The sequence below is a fragment of the Amblyomma maculatum genome, chromosome 9, assembly GCF_055883805.1.
Source record: "Amblyomma maculatum isolate TAMU_Amacu chromosome 9, ASM5588380v1, whole genome shotgun sequence".
NCBI lineage: Eukaryota > Metazoa > Arthropoda > Arachnida > Ixodida > Ixodidae > Amblyomma > Amblyomma maculatum.
In genome coordinates, this window is record NC_139352.1 from 49,275,156 (window position 1) to 49,300,578 (window position 25,423).

The 25,423-nt window shown below is 46.2% G+C and overlaps 1 protein-coding gene across 3 annotated transcripts in view; it reads left to right on the top strand.

Moving 5' to 3' along the window:
• Positions 1-5,569: 5,569 nt before the first annotated feature.
• Positions 5,570-25,423, top strand: part of LOC146179019 (transmembrane protein adipocyte-associated 1 homolog) — a 44,546-nt gene continuing 24,692 nt past the window's right edge. For 2 of the 3 annotated variants that reach the window (XM_084578713.1, XM_084578715.1), the window contains exons 1-6: positions 5,570-5,718; positions 10,049-10,344; positions 13,888-14,020; positions 19,618-19,707; positions 21,697-21,769; positions 21,870-21,949. In XM_084578713.1, coding sequence (XP_084434839.1) covers positions 10,202-10,344; positions 13,888-14,020; positions 19,618-19,707; positions 21,697-21,769; positions 21,870-21,949 — 519 coding nt within the window. In that variant the 5' untranslated portion in view covers positions 5,570-5,718; positions 10,049-10,201. The remainder of the gene's footprint in view (positions 5,719-10,048; positions 10,345-13,887; positions 14,021-19,617; positions 19,708-21,696; positions 21,770-21,869; positions 21,950-25,423) is intronic. The other variant, XM_084578714.1, reaches the window with a different exon arrangement.

Consider the following 25,423-nt stretch of genomic DNA (forward strand, 5'->3'; position numbering starts at 1 on the left):
AGGTTAAAGTGAGTACAGTTTGTCGCTGATACAAAAAAAAAATCGGAACTTTTGGAGCTTATGGAGGTTTACCCATGTCGCTACAGCACCAGGGGGAAAAAAGGGAATTTTGCAGCGTGTGCTGCATCTATTAGGGCTTAAGGGAGCTCTCCCATAGGGAAACCAGGGAGACAGTGAGGCAAATAAGCCCCCCCCCCCCCCCCCCCCCCCATAGCGTTCGCTGGCGCACGTTAGTGCGTTCTGCTCATGCACGACGTTACAGTGCATTTTCTATCGCGCAGTCTTGCTTATGCATCAACATCCGGTTACTTTTCATAGGCTTGTCTGCATTCGGAAGTCGAGAAAATCACTGGATGAAATCATATCGGAACAGCGGAAACGACCAGTATTATTGTGTCCTAATCCGTTCCCACAAATATTCCCATTTGAGCACATGCGCTGAACGAAACGTTGTGCATGACACCATGCACCACGTGATGAGCGCATAATAAATTAAGCCATACAAGAAAAAAATCACTGCCTCTTCCGCAGTCAGGAGTATAAGCAAGAATGAAATTAATTTTTTGCCGGTGCTGTTCTGTCGTCCGGCTCCACTGCTCGTCTTAACAGTTGTGACGCCAACTTCATTTATTTCACTTGTTTTGCGGCTTATATGGACGGCAATGAACGCGGTTTAGTTTGTGGGGTTTAACGTCCCGAAGCGACTCAGTCTATGAGAGACACCGTAGTGGAGGGCTCCGGAAATATCGACCGTCTGGGGTTCTTTGACGTGCATTGACATCGCACAGCACACGGAAGCCTAGCTTTTCGCCTCCACCGAAAAGCGGCCGCTGCATGGCAGAAGGAGGAATCAGACATCAGGCAGGTCCCTTATTCCACGCGCAGAAGCATCACTCACGCATGTATGAGTACATCGTTAAGGGGAAATGAAGCGGTCCGAAGGAAATTACAAAAGTGTATTGTGGCCGAGAAGGTCAACCGTTGTCACGAAGTCAGCTTCGTTAAAACTAGCCGTTAGTAACATATCGTATGTTACCCCGAGGCGATGCGCACGCCTCAGAACAGGAAGAGAGGTTGCCGTTCGAAGTGGAGAAAAAGTGATATAGGGGTAGATTTTTTCAACTTGCGCTAGCAGAACTTTCAGCGCGTCAACGTCCAGCCTGACTTAACGACAGACACATGAAGGGGCCCGAAACTGCAGCATATATACAGAAGCCTACAGAAACGTGCACAGGAGCGAAAAAATGTCGTCGCTCTGGCATCCCTTGAGGTAATGCATGCAGGCGAAGCAGGTACTCCTCGCTCGGCGACTGATTGTAACAGGCTGGCAGAATTCGACGCATCGCAGCAAACAAAGCACGTGACGGAAACAGCATACAGCGCGCTCGCTCCGTTTCCGACGCACGCGAAGATACCTGAGAGGCCAAAATTCTCATGTGATAAGTTCTGCGCTTCTGTAACCTTGCAATTACATTTCTTATGGATGCCAGTTTCTCTCAAATAATGAAGGAAACAGGTTTACCGCAGGAATAAAAATAAAATCAGCTTTTGTACAGCATAACGGCTTAACTTGCAATAGTATACGCTGATATACTTGAGTGTGCTTGCGGCGCAGAATAATTACAACAGAGAATTGGGCTTTCAGGTGGTTTCAGGGTTAATTGTTCCCACTTGCAGCGTCTTTTCAATTCGGCTCGAGTCATCATTAACGCCCACTTTGTACATGCTAAAAGGGATATGATAACGAAATAAATCAAACTGTCTTCTTCTCTATTAATTACGGCGGCAAAATGTAATATACACTCGGTCTAGTTTGGTAAAACTGGAAGACGATTCCTCCTTTTGTATTTCGCAACAGCCAGCTATGTGAAGAAAATACAGTATCTGGTCTGAAATTCACTAAGTAAATGAACCTTCCGCAATTCTTTTTTTGTTTTATGTCGGTTCCGTGAACCTCGCGAACGAACTCTTGGAGACACAAAAGTATACGCGCGCACCACCCGCCGCCACAGAAGCGAGCGGCCAGGTTTGGGTTAAGTTGGGCAGGGTCAGAGTTACTACATTGTCTTTGCAAAGTTTATATAGTACCTCTAGGTTGGGTAAGCCCAATTCGCTTAGAAGGTCTCTCAGTGTACACGCGGAGAGTGCGCACGCCATATGGAAGCGCGCGCCGACGTCGCTCGAGTCCGGCCGTGGTTCTATTTTAACATCCCTGCTGGTCTGTTTGCGTATGTGTTCTGACGATATACCGTCAAAACGACGCGCAGTGCCGAAGTGGTGAGTAGGTGGTGGTTAAAACATTTATTAACCATCATATGGTTAACATAGAGGTGATTGGGTTAGGGCCTTATTGGTTCCTCTTCTCGCCATAATAGGTGGAGCCCCTATTCCGGTGCCCCATTGGCAGGCAACGCCGCCCGCGTCTGTTGAACCAAGGCCGAGCAGAGCCGCCTCCCAGTCCTCTCTAGTTGGATTGGGGTTGGGAAGAATACATGGGTTTGATTGGCACGCCCAAACCACGTGGAAAGTGTCAGCCACCTCCCCACAGCCCTGGCACGCGTCATCAAAGGATCATCATCATCATCATCATCATCATCATCATCATCATCATCAGCCTGATTATACCCACTGCAGGACGAAGGCCTCTCCCATATTTCTCCACTTAACCCGGTTCTGTGCTAGCTGCATCCACTTGACCCCTGCGAACTTCTTAATCTCATCCGCCCACCTAACTTTCTGCCGCCCCCTGCTACGCTTTCCTTCCCTTGGAATCCAGTTTGTCACCCTCAGCAACCATCGGTTATCCTCTCTTCGCACTACATGTCCTGCCCATGTCCATTTCTTCTTAATTTCCACTAGAATGTCGGTAACTTGAGTTATTTCTCTGACCCACTCTGCACGCTTTTTATCTCTGAATGTTACCCCCACTATTTTTTTATTTTTTGTTCCATAGCCCTCTGGGTTGTCCTCAACTTAAGTAGAACTCTCTTGGTTAGCCTCCACTTTTCAGCCCCATAGGTGAGTACAGGCAAGATGCAACTGTTGTATACTTTCCTCTTGAGCGATACCGGTAAGCTGCTAGTCATAATCTGCGAGTGCTTGCCAAATGCGCTCCATCCCAATCTTATTCTTCTTGTTATTTCCTTTTCATGGTCCGGATTTGCGGTTACTACCTGTCCTAAGTAGACATATTCGCCTACTACTTCCAGTATTTCGCTACCTAATGTAAACTGCTGTTCCTTCTCGAGGCTGTTGAACATTACCTTAGTCTTCTGCGTATTGATTTTCAAGCCTACCTTTCTACTTTTCCTGTCTAGGTCATCAATCATTATTTGCAGTTCATCTCCCGAGTTGCTTAGCAAGGCAGTGTCATCAGCAAATCGCAGATTACTGAGGTATTCTCCATCAAAGGATATGTTTGTGTATGTGTGTTGCACCACCGGCCACAGTACAGTGTCGGTGAGAATTTTGAAGAGGAGGCGCTCATCAGCGCAATCCAGCCCCTTACAAGGGGCCGGGTAGCGCCTGTGTCCCTCCTTGTAGTAATCGGTAATGTCTCTGAATGTAAGGACCAGATTGGCTGACTGGGTGATAGGCTTCCAAGGACAGGGAGATAGCCTGAGTAGAGATTGCGCGGGCCTGATCGGCCTGTTAGTTTCCCTGGAGCCCCTGGTGGCCTGGGAGCCAAATCAGGTTATGCGGAGTTGGCCCTACGTATCGGCAGCTAGATTGCAGTATGCGCTGGACAAGCCGCGGGGAACCCATCACAGGCCCCTCGTGAGTCGGTGGTGATATGTTTTGAATTAGGGATATTGAGGGCCAGAGCGATGGCAACCTCCTCCGCGTGTGTTGGGCTGCTATGTTGTTGAATATGAGCCCTTAACTATGTGTTGTGTACGACTGCATCCGCATACTACCCCCCATGGTGTGAGCCGGCAACGTCCACGTAATACACATGTTGTTGGTGACCATGGTAACGCTCTAATGCTTCCGCGAGCATCTGGCGACAACTGCTATGGTCTTCTTGGGACATGCTGCGGGAAAGGGGTCGGATCCGGAGGGGGCGTCTCCAGGGTTATGGCACTCTCACCCTTTCCTCAGTGTGAGATTCGTGTTTATTGTGCAGTAGATACAAGAGACGGCGACTGGTCGTGGTGTGTGCAAGGCGCCTGTATTAGCTGAGTAAGTGCCTTTTCGAAGCTCCCGGAAGGTGTTACCACGCCCAGCGTCAGAAGTCTCTGGTTGGACGTGGTAACCGGGAGGTCGAGAACCCGCTTGATGACTTTCCAGTGAATGGCTTCTAACTGGTCATCATCACGTTTGCGCAGGTGCAAGTAGGGGGTCGAGCAGAGGATTCTACTCGTTACGAAAGCATGGGCAAGTCGCAGTGCATCCTTGCTTCGTAATCCGCCCCACTTTTTGGAGACTCGGTAGACCATATGGCCCACTTGGTCTCCCATCATGCGAAGTTTGGCCAGGGTGGTGTCGGCCCTACGCTGGTGCTATATAAGGTGGCCAAAGACGCGGACCTTTTCGGCCTTCCAGATCGGTCCCGAGGGGAGAATGGTGCAAAGCTAAGTTGTCTCGAGGGGAGGGGCGTACGTGCACAAATTCAGATTTAGCTGGGGCACACTGGAGTCCGCAGTAGGTCGCATAGTCGTCGACTACGGTCGCCGTTGCTTGCAGGCAGGACTCCATGTGACCCAGGTTACCTTGCTTGGCCCATATTGCGATATCATCGGCGTAAAGAGCGCGATGTATCCCGGGAAGAGAAGTCACTTCGGAGGGATGCAGAAGCATGGCCAATTTGAAAAGAAGGGGAGACAAGATTGTGCCTTGAGGTGTTCCCCTCGAGCCAATGGTGTATGGCCTCTGTTCCACATCTTACATGCATATGTAGGCTTGGTTGTCTGTAAGGAATTGTCTTGAGTAACTAAATGTTTTGTGGCCACAGTTGGTGTGACTGAGGTGGTCTAGGATTACTTCATGCTTGACATTATCGAATGCGCCTTTAAGACATTACCGAATGCACCTCCATCGAAAAGCGGCAGCCGCGGCCGGGATTCGATCCTGCATCCTCGGGCGCAGCAGTGACCCTAATCTCTGCACCACTACAGCGAGGTGTGCATGAGCGAGAAATCGCAAGGGGAGCGGCAGGCGGGATCCGTTAACGTTATGCTATAGAGCCATACCCTTAAATGGCGGAGCGTGTCTTGCGGGACATAAAGACGAGACGTAGAGCATCATATGTGCTTGGTGGCCTTCTTTTTCAGGATTTCGTAACTGTTTTTAGAGTATAGATGCGCGTAAAGTAGCCGAACCGCTCATATGTCTTGTACTCACTACAACCGAACTCAAATTACGCGCTAAAACAAATCCACAAGCTCTACCTCTGTCCACAAGAACGAAACTAGTTGTGAGTGGCGACACACTATTAAAACACAGTAATATACTATATCACACATAGTGTACTCTAAACAACGTAATGCCATAAAACTATTAAAATTATACTTTAACTAGAGGCAATACATGTTTGCGCCGTATTTTCGCATCAGCCTGGTATCACATGTTTCGACTCCCAACACTGTGCGTGGTCTGGCGTTTGCTTTCAGCTGATCGAAGTTTCGGAGTTTCTTGTCTCGATTCCGTGTCATTTATTCTTTTGTGTGTCAGTTACCTTGCTTTTGGGCTGTTGGAGCTACTTGCCTTGAGTTGGAGGTAACTACTTACTTTGTTTACTTGTTAGCTAAGGCAAATTTTTTGGTTCGTACACGTACTTGCACTCTCGCGCGCTTAAGCCTATGGTCCAATTGTAGGTTCCCGATTATAAACGGTTCATGTTAGAAGGCTGTTGTTCTTTTCCGATCATCGTGAGTGTAAGTTAAATTTCAAGAAAAGGATGTTAACTAGGTAGTGCTGCGCTGAGCTGTCTTTTCAGGGCTCTTCTGTGCCTTAAGCGCGAAATTGTACGCAACCTCCTACTGACAGCTGGCTGTTCCAGCTCGTTGAAGCGCGGAGACACCGCTTCCTACCTTAGTTCACAAAGGAGGTGGTGTTGCCTTGAAAGCAGAAATCGTTGCCCCAGTTTGTGCGACTAGGCAGTTCGAACGGAGGGCGGTTACGTAAGAGGTGGTGGTTTTGCGCGCTCGCGATCGCCTTTCACAACAGCGGGGCTGCTGCTTGTCTCTCCTTTGCTTATTTCGCCTTTGTTGTTAACATTCAATGTAACTTTGGTCGCTGTGCAGTTAGCTGGAGGTTTGTGTCGTGTATCTTGAGACTGAGTGAATCCCTTGTACGTTTTAAGTTAGCCGAAGGGAGTTGCATGCCTACAGGCGGTCAGGGATGCCGCTTATTGCGCGCGATTGTACGCTAAAATAACGTGGTTGGCCACACAACGCATTCTCTGTGGTACACGCTATGTGCGTTTTCAATTCATTCAGCTTTCATGCGAATTCGCCGATAAAAGTGGCCCCAGCTGTGGGCGTGTTGTTCCGGCGTCAATCATCCTTTGTTTCCGTACACATGCCTCTGCGCTGGCCCGGCCGTCTGCCTGATAGTGCGACTGTTGCGGAGGTCGTCGCTATCTATTGTCATTCGCGCGTCTGTACACTCCGAGCAGTCTTGCCAGACAGCTTATGTCTGGGCATTTTCGCACTGAAGCTTGTGTAAGCCGCGCATACTCGCCGTCGCCGCGGTAGTGCTTCACAAAATATTTCAGCGTAATTTTTGGAGTGGTAGTGGTAACAATCATGTCTAGGCAAGCTTTAACTAGATATTAAAAAAAAAAAATCCTGTAATTGTTTTGCTAGTTCTGCATTGTTACACAAATGATATCATATGAGGGTACTGCCATCCCGGAAAGCCAATAATGTCTTCTAAATATCTCGTAGGTTGCTGATTGTCGATTTGTCATAAACCAAGTTCACTGTCCCAAACTGTACTCGCTCTACTGTAAAACTGTGACCAATTGAACGCCTCTCGGTTCGTGAACTCCCAGGGAAAAGAACTTGAGTGATGCTTCCCAGTAACTCATCCCACTGTTTCTGGCTGCACAGCATTACTTGACAATTACCTTGTTAATGGGGACAGTAGCAAGGTTTATTGTACAACTCCCACCATATCATAGTTAATGCACAAAGGGGATGAAGTGCATTACACCTTGTGCGGTTCTTGCAAGTTGGCAGAGCCATTTCATAGATGACTCAGGAGTCCAAGTTTTCTTAGCCAAAAACGACTGCACTGGTGAGAAGCTGTGTTGCATTAGCTTCACATAATTGCGGTTCACCCGAGTGATTAGTTGAGCAATGTGTGTGATGCAATTTCCACACTAATTCAATTTTCCATAAGGATAAGGTTCCGCAGCATAGCTCAATTACCAGCGCTGGAATGTAGTTTTGGTGAAGGGAAGAAGCTATCGTGCTCATAAAAACTTTTGCTGCCCCTTCGTTGTGGCTGAGTAGTTAGGGCTTGACTACTGAGCTGGGAGACTGTGCAGCCGCTTTGATGGAGGCGAAACTCTCGGCACCTGTGTATTGTGCGACATCACCGAATGCTAAAGAAATCAAGGCGGTCTAAAGTATCTGTAGCCCTCCTCTCGGACATTTTTGTAGCCTAAGCTGCTTTGGAAATTTAAATCTCATAAATAACAAATGCTGTTACCTGTGAAAACATCTACTTATTGTGACCTGGTCATTCTTTGTGTAGTCATTGAAGAATGCTTTGATCTTGAAACCTGTTTACTGATACAATTGACTGGGAACTGCAAAAAATTGGCTCAGTTAGTGTTGTCAGTAAATACTCATTTTGTTTAGTCAGTGCAGTTCAATTGGTCATGGTGTGTTTACGGGCTGTTTACTGCCTTGCATGACCCATTGTGGTGAGTTATTTGCAGGAAGGCTTGTAGCTAAGACAGTGTAAACTTTGGCTTTCCTTCGTTGCAGTGCATTTTTGAAAGGGCGTTGTTTCACTATGTTTGCCTTCCTTGAGGGTACTTCTTGTTTATCACCATGGGCCTTATCATTCTGTTTGCTGCAAAGGGCCAGTAGTGTTGTGCATACTCTCTGTACTCCTATTGAAATGTTTAAGGGACATTAAAGACAACTTACTTCAGTTTTTGTTCCCACCAAAAACCAATTCTTTGGCTATTTGTTCGTTCCACGACATAAAGATTTATCTAAAAATGAAATTTTGTTTTTTCCCCACCGCTCCACTCAAACTCAATGTTAATAATGAAAAGGACTCGACAGTCACCGGTCTGAAGTCAATGAGGATGTAGCTATGGGAGGAGAAAAAAAGAATTGCAGCTGATTTAACTTTGTTAATTAAAAGCAAAGTATGAGCACTAGCTTGAACTGCCATCTGTTGGGCAGTGGTGTGAGATTGCGGGGCTTTCGATGGCCGTGGCATGCAAACACCACTATGTCATTAAAAACGGCAAGCTGAGAGAACTGATAGACAGCGGCTTTTTGGCTCAGTGGAAACCCCTTGAGCTGACCTCTTCTCCCCAAGTAGTGGAGTGTTGGTCACCACACACATTCTGGCTTAGGGGTTCACTGCAGCATATACTGCTAGTGCATTAAAAAGCTAGGGAGTGACATCACGGGCTTGTAATCTGCAAGCCTTCCTCGTCCAGTGCCAACTTATTGACACTCTCAGAGCACTTTTGTGCATTCAGATTGGGAGTTCAGGCTTTTCCTAGTTGTCTAATTACAGTACAACTAAATTAATGGTGTTCTAGGGAATCTGCATGCTCCAGAACAGTGCCTGTCTGGCTGCCCCAGCAGAATTCATCCCATCATCTGAACTGCTAGGACCTACCTTTGCCTTGTCACATGAAAGTTTTCCCGTGATGCTTTCCGCTATTTTTTACGACTGGACTTAAGAAATGTCATGTGATACTCCTTCTCAGTATTTTGTTTTTTTTTCCTTGCATGAATGTGGCTTAGCAAGGGGGTAAGCAATAAAAATATTATGCCACTGGTGTTAGTTTGGGAAAGGGGCTTTTCTAGATTAGTTAAAACCTCTTTCTGTTGCAGTTAGAAGATGACAGTTTTTTGGTACAGGGCAACTCCAATTTGTCTTCAGCAGCTTTTTGACAATGCATTGTTATCACAGCCTCCTGTCTAGCTATACCTGGGACTGTTTGCAGGGATGTAATTATGTCTGGAAGCTTCCAAATTGTGTTAAATTCAAACTCATTTGCTATGGAAACAACCAAACATGCTGCTGTCGCTAAGTTGCTTTCTGTGATAAAGAGGAAGAGGGTGCACATCTTATGAGAAACGCTTGAACTCTGGGCAATAGAACAGTGGGACATTCTTGCTTAGTGTGCCATACTGATCTCTTGTGGTGTTGATACTCATTATTATGTGCTCTTATTAAGGGTGGCCCGTGGGGAACCTGAGTTTGAAATCAAGCTCTTACTCCACCTCTCAGAGTCACTCTTGGTCATATAATCCCTCCACCTCCCTATTTGATCAAACTCCTTCTTGACACAGTATTTTTTAATGGTACGGTGATTTGATACACTTCCTTCATATTGTGACTGCAAGTCGATGTTTGCTTTGTTATCGTGTGGCTGTGCCTATTGTTACCACTACATGACAGTGTGTTATCCACATGCAAGAGCATTGGAGCGTAAATGCGACCTTGTGCTGGCTATGTTCTATTGTTTTGTGAAGGAAAGTGTGCCAAATGCAGTTTCATCGAGGCTTCCTATGTTCATTCATATTCTCTCTCTCTCTCTCTGTCTGTGTGTGCGTGCGTGTGTGTGTGTTTGCATTGTTGAGCCAGGCACTTGATTTGTTCAGCAAGAAATGGTTGAAGCCCTAAAAATGCTGAGTGGACGTAGTGGGCCATGTTGTTTAGTTACATCTGGTTTCTATCTTTAATAGGGCAAATTTAATGCATCTTTACCATTGCCATTTATTACCAGTACAAGAAGGGGAAACATTTATTCAAGCGGTTCATTTGTCTTTCAAGAGACCTTCTTTTGTCTATTAGAGCAGCTTTTATTTTTTGCATTACTTTATGCTCTCTAATGTGACAGGGCACTTTCTTCAACGCAAGGGCACTGCATTTTCCTCATCTGTGACAACGGTTGGCAGCTGCCATCCTGCCTTGAGCTCGCCAACACTCGACTGGCAATGACATCATCCCTCACGTGAACGCTGTGCCTCTGCGGTTACTCAGCTCGACCAGGATGACGGACGACGTGCTGGGCAGTGACGAGCCCAGCACAACTTCCACCTACTTCAATGTCACGTCACCGTCACCCACTCCGGCTTGGGTGGAGCCAGAGTACTTCTGCAAATGGGTCCTCTACCACGAGATCCCAGGCTCTCGGTGAGTCACCAGCTCTTGGGCTCACCGTGAATGAGCAGCACGTGAATCACTGTTGCGGTTACCGGTCTGGGGTCTCTTTATGCAGTTCTGAAATCAACATGCAAAGTGACATATTTATAATAAATGTGTTTACATTTCATGTATGAATAATGAAAATAGCATTTAATGCTTCATCCAGCCCTAAACACTGCATGCAGGTGGTGGAAAATATTTACGAGTCATTTGGCTCAGAACCTTTTTTTGTCTATTGTGCTGCTGGGTAGCATTTTAGCCATTTTTGCAGAAATTGTGAAATAAACCAAATTAATCTAGGGTTGCCATGCACGACCGGGAAAGCTGGAACTGTAATGAATATTTACTGCTAACAATTAGTGTACAGGGTGCAACAAGTGCACAAAATTTGTTCAGTGTACAGTTAATCACAAATATACCGTTGCATTTTCATAAGGACACACTAAAACAAAAAGGTGCTGTCCTATAGATTCATTGACGTCTGTATGCAATCAAACTTTAATGCGTATACAAAAATTTAATCCCAGCAAAATCTCTGCTTGTTTATCAAATTTAAAATTTTAAAACTGTCATTGACATCGACGACGCCTTCAACTTATTAGCTTGCAGGAACTTCACTAAGATTGACGGCATCATTAGGAAATATTGATGCTTCGAGGAAACCAGGCGTATTAGCCAGCGGTATACCCGCCTCCTCAACACGGCTGCGACTTCATGGGAGGGTTTGCTGTACCAGCCGCCTCGGAAAAATACTGACGCCTGCTACAACAGCCAATTTTTGTGTTGCCAACAGCCTCCCGTGGTCGGACTATGCACAGCCCATATGACGATACCCAGTCGCCATACATCCGTTCTGTTCTCCGTCCTGGGCCAGTGCCCTCACAATGTCACTCTTAGCTTCAACTTCCTGTCTGACCATTGAGTCCTCATCGACTGCGCCGCCAGTGTTTCTCAGCTTGTTCCGCAGAGTCACTGCCTCCAGTTGTACCTCGTCTTTGTACTGTAGACTTTGTCCATCTACCGCCTCAAGCCGCAACTTACATCTTTTTCTCATCGGTTCCCCCTGTCTTTGATGGCCATTGCATCCTTACACTTGATGTCACCCTCACATGGAGCATTGTGCTTGCACGCTCGGTCTTAAAAGTGTCTGCCAACAGAGCGTACCTTCGTCTCCTGAACTTTACGCTGTCCATCCAACCACTCTCGCAAAGCATCTCACTTGCAGCGCTGTGCCCTCATATCAGCATCATATCAGCTTCACATCATAATGCATCATATCATCAGTGGGCAGCTGTGCACCTCCCTCTCATCAATCCTTCTTATGTTTTTTCAGATGGAGGAACGAAAACTAGTTGACATTTCCTGTTCAACGTTTCTTTTTTATTACACTGCATTACACAGCAGATAGCGGTACAACAGGGATGTCACAGCAGGCTGTTGAATACATTTTTTTTTTATCATAAGCTGTGACGAACAGTTAGGACTGTATAATAGTAGGCTACTAGTATCACTCTACAGCACGTAGCACGTGCCTTTTTTTTTCTTTAATTTGCACTTAACTCTTGCACTTAGCTCTGCGCACTTTTCTCCTTCCCCTGTATATGTCGCTCCCCCCACACCTGTCCCCCTCACCTTTACTGCACCAACTGAAGTGGCTTAGTGGCTGTGACATTCAGCTACTGGTCCAAAATTTCAGAAATTGGTTACTGTCTCACTTCTTGATAGGCAGTCTAACCATGCCTTGAAGGAAGAAGGAAATAGACAGTGAAAGAAGGAACAGAGAAAGAGGCATCGTAATGAAGGGCTTCAAAATAGCGCCCAACCACTTGATCTCCTAACATGCACTGATGGTGCATAATGAAGGGCTTCAAAATAATGTCAACCACTTGGGAATCTTGTAACATGCACTGAAAATGCACAGCATTCGGTCGCATTTTCATTTTGCTTTCTGAAAACACAGCTGCTGGAGCAGAGTTCGAACCCTCAGGTACCAGTGAAACATGATGAGTAAAATTGAATCCTAGCTTTGGTGGCTATATTTTGATAGAGACAAGTGTAGAAATTTCCACATGCTCTATTGTAATCCAGGGTTTGATGCAATGCTGCCTGGTCAGACAGTGGCAGGGTAAAATGATTCTTGGGTCACTGACCAATTGTCAAAAAACTGTTGACATTTCAGAACTGCTGTGGATGCGGATTTCTATTTCACAATGATGAAACAGCCAAGTTAGAAGCAGCGTGTAGCTTAGGCAAGTCTATTTAAGCGCAAACCAGGTTAAGATTTCCCTGTTTTCTGTTGATAGTATTCGGCGTTGACTGTATTATTGGGGATTCTAGATGCGTCCACGCTGATAGAACTAACGGTTTTCTGACAATTGGTCAGTGACCCAAGACTTGTTCTTCCATCCTACATGCTCTGCTATGCCGGCGCACTTTGCTGAAGCCTAGGTGGGCTCAGTTGCACTGTGGGGCCACTTTGCAGCCTGTGTGCAGCATTAAGATATTAAACTCCACATACTATTCTATACCAGCCTTAACGTTTCTCTGACAGCATATGTGATACATGTTATTAATTACTCACCTTCCCATCCATAATTTCAGTAATTTAATGGATGCGTGGGTGAGTGAAAGAGAGATAGTATGGTCTCAGGGGTGGCCAGAAAGGCATACGCAAAGAGCCAAAAAAAATAAAAAAGATCTAGAATCACAATAAAAAGTGGAGTATGGCTTTTTTTTTTTTCTTTTTTCTAACAACACTAAGGGGTTATACTGGACGCTACTCCGCGATATGGCGCCATTTCGCCATGAGGGCTTATATGCACATCTTTTCCAGGACATAAAGGAAGGTGTCTTTAGGTGGGCAGAAATATAAGAAAGGGGGTACTGATGCGCCCCGCCGCAGTGGTGCAGTGGTAAGATGCCGGACTACTGTGCCGGTGTACCCGGGTTCGATCCCGGCCGCGGCGGCTTCATTTTGATGGAGGTGAAACGAAGAGGCGTCTGTGCTGTGTGATGTCAGCGCACATTAAAAATCCCCAGGTGGTCGAAATTACTCCGCAGCCCTTCACTACGGCTCCTCTTTCTCTCTGTCCACTTTCACTCCCACCTTCCTCCCTTCCCTTACGGTGTGGTTCAGGTGTCCATAGAAACAAGTATGACAGATACTGTGCCTTTCCCTTCCTGTGAAAACCAATTATTATTATTATTATTATTATTATTATTATTATTATTATTATTATTATTATTATTATTATTATTATTATTATTATTACTGATGCCAGAGTCGCAAGACGCATTTCATCCTGAGAGGAGACGCAGCTTGGCCATCGCCAGTGTAGCATGTAGGGTTTAGTATTAGTTGTGAGTCAGCACTTGTCTGTGTGATTTTCTTACTGTTTGTCTTGCGTCTTTTTGTGCTTTAGCTTTCAATATGAACCAATACCAACTTGCCCAATTGTCCCTCCTCCTTCACAACTGCGTGGGAATGCAATGGGAGGAGGCCTAATGGGGTGTTCTTCATTTACATTGCAGAGTCCGCATGTGGGACCTGAGCATCCTGGTGCCCAACGTGTTGTTCCTGCTGTTCATGGCACTCCGCTTCAACCGGGCACGGCTCAAGCTCCGTGCCACCAGCAGTCCCATCTTCTCCACATTCTACATCCTTGTGAGTGTCCCCTCTTGTCTAGCAGTTGCTGGTCTAGACGATGAGAGGTCAAGCTTGGTCGACTGGAAAGCATTCTGAGCCAAGACATGTTTCTCTTTTTGCTCTTAAATTTTCTTTTAGTTTAGCAATGCTGCCATCATGTTTTTTCTGTAGATCAATGCATCGTGCACTGTGTTAGTCCAGTGTATTCAGAAAAATTCCCAGATTTCTTCTCTAGGTTTCCTTACCTTCTCTAGGTTTCCTTACTTAGCTTTCCTCTGCAGCTCCATGACCTTGCCCATGCGGATGGTAATGAGTGATTGCTGTGTGCTGTTTTGTGCCTATCTGCTTTTCCTTTTTTTCTTTTCTTCTGAAGGGTGGGGAATCGACGCTTTGTTTGAGCTGTTGTGTATATGTGACTGTAAATCGAGGCACAGGTGCATATTGTCAGGGAAGCTCCAAGGGTTATGCAGATGCCACCATGCATTGAAACTAGAGCGTTGCCAGAAGAGCTTTTAATGACACATGAAGAAATGTGAAGATGAAACATACTGGCCGACCAGCACCTGAGACTTGAAGGAGCAGGCAAAAATACTAAGTTTTGGGGTCTGGCATTTGTAAAACTTGTACGTTAAAATACTTCGTTTAGTTGATTCTAAAGCACCCTCCTTAGTTTACTTGATTCTAAAGCACCCTCTTTTTCACAATCTTGATGTTATTAAAATGTTATGTCACCCCAACCTTTCTTCTTTTTTTTTTTTTCCGCATTGATATCTTGACCAGCCGGGTGTGAGAAATAATATTTATTTGGCAAACATCTTCGGCAAACGTGATTGCAGTTCTCTTCAACTTCAGGCTGGGACAACCCTCTTCAAAATCACACTCACATCTTTTACGGCGATCAAATAGTAGCTGGCACCTCAAAACATTGCAATCCCGCGATGCCTGTGAAACCAGCCGTGCTCTGCCGACTGGCTACTGATTCCAGATCCACATGACAACACGCTGATAGAGTTAGTGGAGTTGTTTTAGGCCATCTTTTTGTGTCCTTTGCCCCCAGTTGGGTAGTGTCAGAAAGCAGCAACACAAGAAGCCTGAAATCATACTGTAGGCACCGCAGTGCCTTGGAGCTCGAGGACTGAGTCAGCAAGCATGCTGCTCTGCCTACACACTCCTGGGTGCTTAATTTGCATGCGAACGTTTTCTGAAAATTTTTTCCGGTTATTAGAACGTATGCTTCGGATCGCAAAAGTATGGTACTTCTGTTCCATTACCGGTGCTGTACCCGAACTTGGGTTTCATCTCTTGGCTCTAGGTCAGCATTGTCTCGAGATCGAACCTTAAATTTATAATGCATTTAGGAATGTGGACATTGAGGTCAGTTTCTTATGGTCAAAGTTAGACAGAAACAGTGCAAAAAGGAACAAAGGTTGAGTGTAATGTGAAAACAGTACAAGTGTTAATTCGCAGCCAGATTTTTATAGGAAATGGCAGATTATACAGGAGAAGTTTGTTGATTTGACGCCAGTTAAAGGTCCCCTGAAAAGGGTCACCAAGAAGGGTAAACAACGCCATAACACTGATAGTTATTGAAACACCCATCATTCTCCCGCAAAAATTTTCGATCTAGCTTCTGCAACACCAGAGATATCGGCAATTAAAAATGGCCCTTCCAATTTTCCCTCTCAACTCGTACGCCAAAGGGAGCCATAAAAAAATAGAGAATACAGGCAAGTTCAAAGCTCTGCCCAGACATACGTCACTTCGACGAACTTCCGGTTGCCGCGCGCTCGCTCGCTGGCGTAACTTGCGTCAACCCGTTCTCGCTCGCACATGCCTGAGGAGTTCGCGCAGCGACGGTTAGTGTAACCGCGAACCCGTGGTTACCCTATGTTACATGGCAGACCAAACCATGGTTACACCACTAACCGCGGTTATCGCAAACCAAGCTTGACGACCTCGGTTTGCGTCGTTTAACCGAGGTTATGACGGCGTCTGTTGACAGAAGCTACTCGTCGGTACCCGAGTGCGTGAAACGTACGAGCGGGTCTGCTTCAGAAAGTTATTCATTTGCCCACTGTATCACGTTTAAAGATCGATGTATAGAATATGGTGCCGCCCGACGTCTTCGATTACGGCCGGCAGCGCACTGAAGCCTTGTCTTGCCTGCAGTATCGTTTGAACGGCTTGTTGCAGAGCAGAACGTCAAAAAATGCGCGGCCTTAGCTATGAAAGTACATGAGTTTGCAACGCTTGCAGCACGGGATGCCGCGAGCAGGCTGAGGTACGTTACACAATTACCACGGGGGTGGGGCGCTCGAGCGCGGCGAATGACAACGCCGTGTGTGACCGTCCCTGGTCGTCGCTAGGCCTAAATTGTTTCTCTTCGAAGCCGTAGCGGTCGACGCTTTGGAACATGATCAACGCTGTCGTAAATCGTCTACTTATGAAACTGCCTTAAAGTGAATCCTATCCTGCCGTAGTAAAATAATTATAGGATCAACTCTGCCGACGCATTAATCGCAAAGCTAGTACGAGCAGATGGGATCAGCCGTAATGCGGCAGCTGGCTTGAGCAGAAACTAGCTTGTATCACGGCTATCGCTCTTACCAGCAATTTGCTGCTGGTCAGCGATCCTCACGAGGGCTTCATACTTGATATTCGGCTCGGTATTCCAGACACCAACAAATTTTGGCATGCTTTATTTCGGACATCGGTGCTAACGATCCGCCGTGTCGTTCGCGAACGGTATGCCGGAGGAGGGTCCACAGCGGCGGTGTTTACGGCGGTCGAGGAGGTGCTGCCATCGTGCGGTGCTTGACCGTGCTGTTGACGCCTCGTCGGACGACACTCCGGTACTCCTGAAACCACGTTATATAAATAAGATATTTGTAAATGCAGCTTCGTTCTGCCGATCCCTGCGTACGCTTCGGTTGTTGTACTTAATGGGCAATGGCCACCTAATCGATAAGGGCAGCAAGCTGTGTAACAGCCCGCGCAGAGTTCGAGCAGCGCACAAGCAGACGACTTTCGCAGCTACCGGAAGTGTGTCCGTGACGTCATGGCTGCAGTGGCCGCAGCGAATGGCAGCTTCTAGCAAGCCTTGCCAGTCAACTCTTCCGTGACGTCACGGTTTAAGGAAATAGTTCCATGCTACACCGCCAAGCGACATTCTCTCTGCCCGCGAATTTCAAAAAACACTGTTTTTAAAAATTAATAATAAATCGCTGGCTTTGTTCCAAGGAGTTATACTTTGCCTTAATGCTCAAAAGTATGTGTTCTCCACACTGAACACGTTTATCAGTGGCTTCTTGGGGGCCGTTTCCGTGGACCTTTAATGAAGACTGCCGACTCAGTCCTCGCCAATGCCAATGCGAGTCTGTGGCATCGGATGCTCTCTAAATTGGACACTGCAGGTGGGACGTTAATCGATGCCCTTGGGTGGCCGCATTCAGGTATGACTAGCATATTAAGATGTCATCGAAATAGCCCTACTGAAGGCGTGAGTTCCGTTTAGCAGAGTTGCTTGCACATCTGCACAGCTGCAACGGGAAGAGTCTGACTGTATAGTTTCCGTTTGGCTTTTCTGAACCTACTGCCACCCCGCAGCAGTGGCAGCCCATCCAGCCACGATAACATTGTCGAGCATTGTTTTAGAGATGTTAATTAATATTTCGCTGGCGTTTTATTTCCCTCTTTTCTTTTTTCTCTTGCCACTGAACATTTTTTTCAATTCCATTCGCACGATTTTCTTGGTTACTTTACCCAGTGTGGTGGAACTGCTTGCTCGTCACATGCCATTCATTGCTTGTGCCGTGAAGCCCTCTCGCACACCAAGTTGCCACTTATGATGGGTGTGATGAGTAGAAGTAACGCTCCGTCACAATGAAAGATGTGGGAAGTCCCTACAATTTTGGAGCAGTTCCGATCTAATTCTCGTGACAGTATGCATGCAATGAAGCATTCACATAAATTTGAAAGATAGCCACTGCCGCACTGTACTAATCTCAGAGTGAGGCTGCCCCGCAAAAGCTTTCGAGACATGAACTCTCGACAGAGGCCTATTTCATTACTAAATAAGGGCACTGCCAGGTATTGCCGAGTGCTTTATACAGGTCGCACAGGGAACAAGAAGTCACACCCTTCTGTTCGTGGCTGCATGCTTAGGTTGCTGAACAGTTTGGTTCTGTTGTAAAATTCATATTCTGAACACTTTCGAGGCCACGTGTACGCTGTCTTTTTTTCACAATAACCCATAACACTCGCAACCACTGACAGCCCCTTATATCCATTCACTTGCAGTCACAATCATGTCCACTCACACTCACAACCACTCACGAGCACTCTGACGTCCGCCCACACTCAAGTCCACTCACTCACTCTCACAAATGTGAGTGTGAGTGAATGGTTATGAATGCACCCATGAGTGAGTGCACTGACCTATGTGGCCAGTTCACACTTGCTATGAGAGAACAAAAAGATGCATTTTGAATAGTAGATGAGTCTGCCTTGGCATTGGAAAGTTTGCTCTCCTATTTCTCTTTTTCTCTTGCTGTTTTTGTCTTTGCTAGCCTACACACACGCACTATGCACTCTCATCAGCGGTTCCCATCAGGTTGGATATTGTTCAGCAAATGAACTCAAGAGTTTTCGGCCGCTAAACATACTTCCGAATCATTTGCTCAACTGTTGTAAATTGTTCGATGTCGAATATTCCCAGAACTAACGGCAGGCTTAAACTTTTTTTCTCGTTAGCCTGAATGATGTTCTTATATATTTCATTAAAGTAAAGAGGAGAGAACAGTTACCAGCGCTTGTTTATGCAAAACGGTGCATTTGACTTAAGTTTAGTGTTAGAAATCATAATCGTAGTGACAGTGCTGAAGCAGTGCTGAAGCTATGAGTGCTAGAAAATGCCTTCCATGCATGTCAGATTGGCTTTCGAGTGTTTGCATCTAGCACACTGGGCAGCTGTCACCTTGCACTCATGCTTCTGCTGCACTACTAACCACTGGTGAAGTGAAGAATCAACTCTGCTCTCTCCAACAATATCTTAGTTGAGAGTCAGCACGTCTTCCATCTTCAACTTACTTTCATCAGTCATCATTTCATTTTCACCGTTTTTGTCTGAGAATTGAACACCCTAGAGAGGTGGTAAATGGTATGTGTGCTCTTAAACAGTTTAGGTTTAAAAAAGAATAAGTTCGAATAATTTGTTTCGAGCAAGGGAACTTGAACTACATTCAAAAACAGAAATTTGTTGTGCCGCAGAACTTGTGGGATAAGTGTTTATGCCGACATACCTGTTCTCCGGAAATTTATTTTGTTTGCTGCTGGGTGGCACTGGCTATTTGGTGCTTAATTGCTTAACATATGGGACTGTACTCTTGAGAGAACAAAATCATGCTGTGTTATACAGTCAAGAATTACCATTATGCATTTCTGACTTCTGAACTAGCCCTAGTGCCTCTAGTTTCTGGCTGGTGCATTCATGTAAACGTGTTTCATCTTGCCTGCTTGTTTGTCTATGGCTTTAGCCCTTTCAATGTTGCTCGTACACTCTTTTGTTTACAGCGCAGCAAAATGTAACTGACTCAAGTGCCTGTGATTGGTTGCAGGTGTCCCTGAATGCCGTGATGAGTGTCATCCGGTGTGTTGTGTCCATGACAGTCAATGCTGCTGCTCCCGCCGGTGGAATAGCTGACAAGGTGAGCTAGCTTATTCTAGCACATCCACACGAGCGAGGGAATCCATCCATAAGTAGTGGCTACTGCGCGCACGTCACAAATTTCTTTCAAGGGCCTTGCGGCTGTTCAACTTCCTGTTCAGGGTCACGCAGCGGGGCTAGGGACTGTTTTCTAGTGCGAAAGTGCATGTCACGTGTAGTGTTCTCTCACTTAAAAAGAAGAAAGAAAATTGGAGCAGAGCGGATTTGAACCGGTCAGGTCTAAGCCCAGGTTCTCGGGTTCAGTAGCCGGGCGTCTTAACCACCGAGCCATCGTGGCGGATGCTTTCACTCGTTATAACCAGGTTTAAGTAAGCTTAAACCTCCACCATTATTGTCTTGATGCACATAAAAAACCCCCAACACTTTAGGCTTTTTCTTCCCCAGCAAAGTCGCTGTCCATATTCTGCAAGCTGCTCACATTAGCATTTACCTGTTTTTAGTTGGCGGGTTGAGATGGTAACACTGATGTCCCCCTCCATTGGCACCACTGGCACTGAACACTGCATTTGCACGGCCAGTTTTGCATCTGTGAAGTCCATGTTCTCACAAAACTGACGTCCAATATGGCATGCGAACCAAAATACATGAGACTAGCTTCTCAGCCTAGCTTCTAGCCTAGCCTAGCTTCCCGGAGCTTAAGAGTTCCGCTAACTCACTAACAGTTCAGTGGGTGATACTTCAACAGATAGAAAATGCGTGTATCTTATTTTGCAACGCTTTTCAGTGGATAGGTGCTACTTCTATAAAAAAATGTTTTTTGCATCCTCGCCTCTGAGACAACACAATTTCTTCTACAAGGATGCCGTATCAAAACAATTGAAGCATGCTCCTCATATGCAACAGCACTGAACACCTTTCGAGCACACTATCAAGTGCTTCGTTTCGTAGTGCTTATAGAGTGTTCAGTATTTCAAGCATCTAACGAGATGACTAACTGATGTGATGTGATCGCTGATTTCCGAAGCGCACTTTGCATCCAGTCGTGTATCGCCATTGTCGACCATCTGCTACAGAAAGCACCAGTCTTCAATGAGCTCTTTAACCTTATTCAAGTTTACGTTAAACAAAAGTTAAGCAAGCCGCTCTTTCTGAAACCGCGCCGCAGATGGTTCTCTGCGACATGCTACAAATGCAGTACGAGAACATTGCGTGTGCACTGACAGGAGTGGGTATGCGGGAGTGCAAAAAGAAAGCTCGGCCCCTGTATTTGCAATTTCTATTTTTCTGCTCTAGATGGCGCTCCCCACCTAGAACAGCAGCGCCGTCGCGCGAGGATTTTGGGGCCTATGTCTCCCAATAAATTGCCTCTGCCCACACTAGAATGGTTTTTGCAAACCTGTCATCACGGAATCTGCAGTTGCATCATAATCGCCAGCATCACCATCAACGGTTGTAGTACTAGTGCCATCAGCGTCATTAGCTAAACAGCTTATCAAAGCCAAATCAAGCCGAAGCCAAATTAGCTGTGGCTGGTTTCCTTTCATGTTCGCAGTTGCTCGCATGTTTAGGGTTAGCTAGGCCACCTGTGTGCAGCGCACAGTGCCAAGTTAGAATTCTCGCGTGCTTGAAGTTGTGGCACTGTCAAAGCCCACGAAGAGATACTTTAAGAAATTTTTTCAACCTTACACATCCGATTTTTTGTCTTTTATCACATCGGGAAGAGGCGAGCATTTTGCATTTTCCACAGCTTGCGGATGCGATGTCAGTGTTCCTCACTATTGCAAAGGTGATTTGAAACTGAAACTAGAACTGAATTCCACTTATCAATATGCACCACAATCCTCCAAACTACTATGACAGGTTTTTTTTAATCTAGCAAAGTTTGCTACTGCAATCTCCACACTAAAGGACTCATTTGGCAGTGCTTAAATGTTTGAAAGTGTGCATGCGGAGGACTGCCAGCATTGGTTGTAAGTAGGAGCAGCCTTGCGATTGGTTTATCAGCCTGTGTATGTGCGTTGCCTTGCAGGTCCTATGGGTTGCCGTGCGCTTCTTCCTCCTCTCGACCGAGATGAGTGTGCTCATCTTTGGCCTCGCCTTTGGTGCGTATGTTGAGTCTGTTTTGTGTTGAGGGCTTCCCAACTCGAGGGTTGTGGTGCCTTTACTTGGCTCATGGCCCCTTTCCCTTCCTGCCCTGTCCAGGCCACCTGGATAGTCGCACCAGCATCCAGAGGGTCCTCATGGTGACTTCGTTTGTGGCGCTGCTCTACTCTGGCACACAGGTGAGTTTGTCATCATTCACTTTTGTCCTGTGCCAGTTGTGGACTGAAACATTTTTAACACAATAGCCTTTAACCCTTTCGCTGTTGGGCATTTCTGGCCGTGATGCACCCCCAGTGTCGGCTTGGTTTCAGGGAACGAGCATATCAGGCAATGAGCATAGTGATTTATTTTTTATTATAATTGCTATACAAATAACATAGTCAATGGAATATGCAAATTTCAGTGTTCTGTAGGTGTTTTTAATTAACATAATCATCATTAGCAGCCTGATCATAGATTAATAAGAATAATATAAGAAAAAAACGGCTCAATACTTCTTGAGAGTCCAAATCCGAGCTCGGATCATATTTATAATCAGAAGAGCCATCGCTCCAGTCCGCAGTTGAAGACTTCGCGTGGTCAGCCATCTGAAAATAACCGCGCGCACAGAGGGCGCACTTTTGGTGGCCCACACAATGGAGAGATGGCACATTGTGAAATCAAGATGACAGAGGGAGATGGAAAAAGGCTAAAACAACCTGCCTTTGCTGCTGCTTGCCGCAAGCAAGGTTGTGCCATGAGAGAGCGTAAGCAGCGATCGAGTCATATGTAGACCTATTGCAGAGACAACGGCGCGCACCCCTGAATATGACACGTTGTAGCAGACACGCCAACATAATAAAAATAAAATCCTGCAGCAGATGGCAGAACAACTCTTGAGCCCGTAACCGCACGCGCGCGCCACATGATCGCTTAACGCGATAGAGTAGCGCAAGCGGAGCAACCGCGCCCCCCCCCCCTCCTCCCTCATCAAAGAAGATGGCAAGGGTGGGTGTGGTCGCTCCATACTCTTCGGTATATAGGTACCAACACAGCGCGGGGTGAAAATACAATATTGTGGAAAGATTTGACAGGTGGCGCAGCCTGTCCAAGCGCGCCAGCTTCGCGCACATGCGCAATGTTTTGAACGCACGATAGAGAATGTACTGGTACGTCGGTGACATTGAGGGGGCGTGAAAACATACCGGTACGTTCGTGACAGAGAAAGGGTTAAAGGCGTCATTCTGCAGAATATTTGGTTTCAGTGGCATTATGAGAAAAATTCACGGGCATGGCTCTGGTAAGTGGTACTACAGTTAAACCTCAATGCAACAAACTTTATTGTAACGAAATCCTTGATACGAGAAGGTATTTTGGCTTTACAACTTTGTGCCCATAAAGTGCTATTTATTTTAAGCTTCAGTGTAACTAAGCAAATTTTACTGCACTTCCAGCGTAGCGAAGTTTCGTTGCTGGCTCGAAACAAACCCGAGAAAAAATTGCACAGCAAGCTCGAGGGGTTAAGCAAGGCACGTGCCGAAGTGCGCACCGGAGTGCATACATGAACAGGCCGAAGACGCTGATTTTGAGTGAGGCAGGCAAAGGCAAAGCAGCGTGTTGTCATGAGAACCATGTTGCTGTGTGGCTCAGGAGCGGGGGAAGTGGATGGGAAGGTGACGCAAACAAGGCCGACAACGCTATCACGTTTACATTTTAAAGGTGAAACTTAAGGGGAGACGCGGGTCTTAAAACGATCGAAAATGGTCAAAAAGTCGATTTTGGGAAAAACTCATTTTCGGAAGGTTTATCCTTTCGAGCATCTACAGTAAAATTATTAACGCTGAATTCGGTCGGGAAATGCGATAAAATCGGCTTTCAAAACACCACGGCAGCGACGAAATGGCCCCGAAAAGAGAGACTTTGTTCGAACTTCCCGCGCGCGCCGCCGGCGTTGCAGCCGGCCGATCGCCGCCATCTTGGGCTTGTTTTGAAGCTGGTTTCTTTGTGCGCAATTTGAGCTATCTCAAAATGGCGTCGCTCAAGCCGAGCGGCGGTTCGGGCCGGTTTCCCGAAGGCCGTTTTCGGGTCGCTGATTGGCTCGCACGCGGCGCGCTTCGCGCGCGCGCCGTTCTGCGCCTCCCATTGGCTGGTGTGACCATCTACGTCATTTTTTTTTTCTTTCTCTTGCGTTCGCCGCTGTGGCTGTCGCTTCGTGCGCGTCTGATTTTGCGCTCGTGTTTCTCTGCACGCCGTGTTTCCGCCTTGTGCCGGGAGTTTCTCTCTGCGATCGAGATGCCGGGAGACAGTCGATTGAAACCGAGCACGCAACGAGCTTTTGGAAGCCGGAAGAAACGTCCGTGGAACAAAAACAGCAGGCAGCGGCCACCAGTGCGTCGCCGGGGCCTGCAGTGCCGGACTCGTTGGATCCGCCGGGTACATCAAGCACGCTGCCCGATGACGGCACCGCGGGACCAAGTTGCAGCACGAATCGTATCTCGGATCGTGGTACACTTCGTGTTGATGCTGTGTACTATTCGTCGACCGAGCAGGCGCAGCGTGTTGAGCGATCGGCGCAAACAAAGTCCGTTCTGTCGGAAAAGTCGGCAACCCAGCGCAAGTTCGACCTTCTTGGCGTCAGTGTGGATTACCAGACAGCTGATGCCGGTACCCAGTTCGTGATTGTGGACTTGAAGGTTTTGAACAATTTTTTCGCGCAAGCGAAGTGCGGAACCTGCGGCGCAGGAAGTCTGCGTTTGAGCAAGGCAACAGATAAGGAGTACGGCCTTGCTGTAAAGCTTCTGCTTGTCTGCGAAAACTGCGATTTCGAACAGAAGCAGTTCTCTTCCCCAAGAATAAGCGAAGCAGTTCCCTTCCCCAACTGTTTGCCTGGTGGAGCTCTCGTCTCCTTGGCTCCAGTCCTCACTTTCACCTCAAAAAAAAAAAAAAAGGAAAAAAAAAAAAAAAAAAAGTCAACCCCTAACTTCTGAAAGTAACCTCTATAATTTCATCACACTTACACATTCGACATTTTTTTTTTTTAAATGTTTCCTTGGATGGAATAAGACACTTTTTGTTTTGTTTTGTAGGGAAACTGATAGGGAACATCTGAGTAACATCCGTTGTCGAAGATTCTTCCCAATATTATCTGCACTCAGTGTCAAAATTTCAAATGAGTTTTTCTCAGCTTCATGTTTTTTGGTGACATGACTAGCCTTACGGAACTTTTCATTGGGTTTTTGTGGTGCAATTTTAATAAATCTTATACCGTTGAATTCAGAAAGGTTTGAACTGTGGAGCTATGCTATTTTTATATTGCTAAGTTGAACATATCAAATTTATTGAACAATAATGTCAGCTAATTATATTTTCGAATTGTGGGGCATCTACATAATTGAATATTTTTATACTGTGATGTACATCAATGATAATATAAGTAGCATAGCTCCACATGGCAGGTCTTTGGCTACAACTACATTTTAATCGGAACGTAAAAATATTGAGGGAAACTGTCCTAACGACCCGTAAGAAATTACCAAATTAGGCTTTGGTTATTTCCCAATAACATTAGAACTAATTGAGATAGAGTAAAACTAATTACATTTTTGAAAACAGGAGGAAGAAATACATATACACACCCAATTTCGTTATTATATCTCTAAAAATAAAAATTTTCA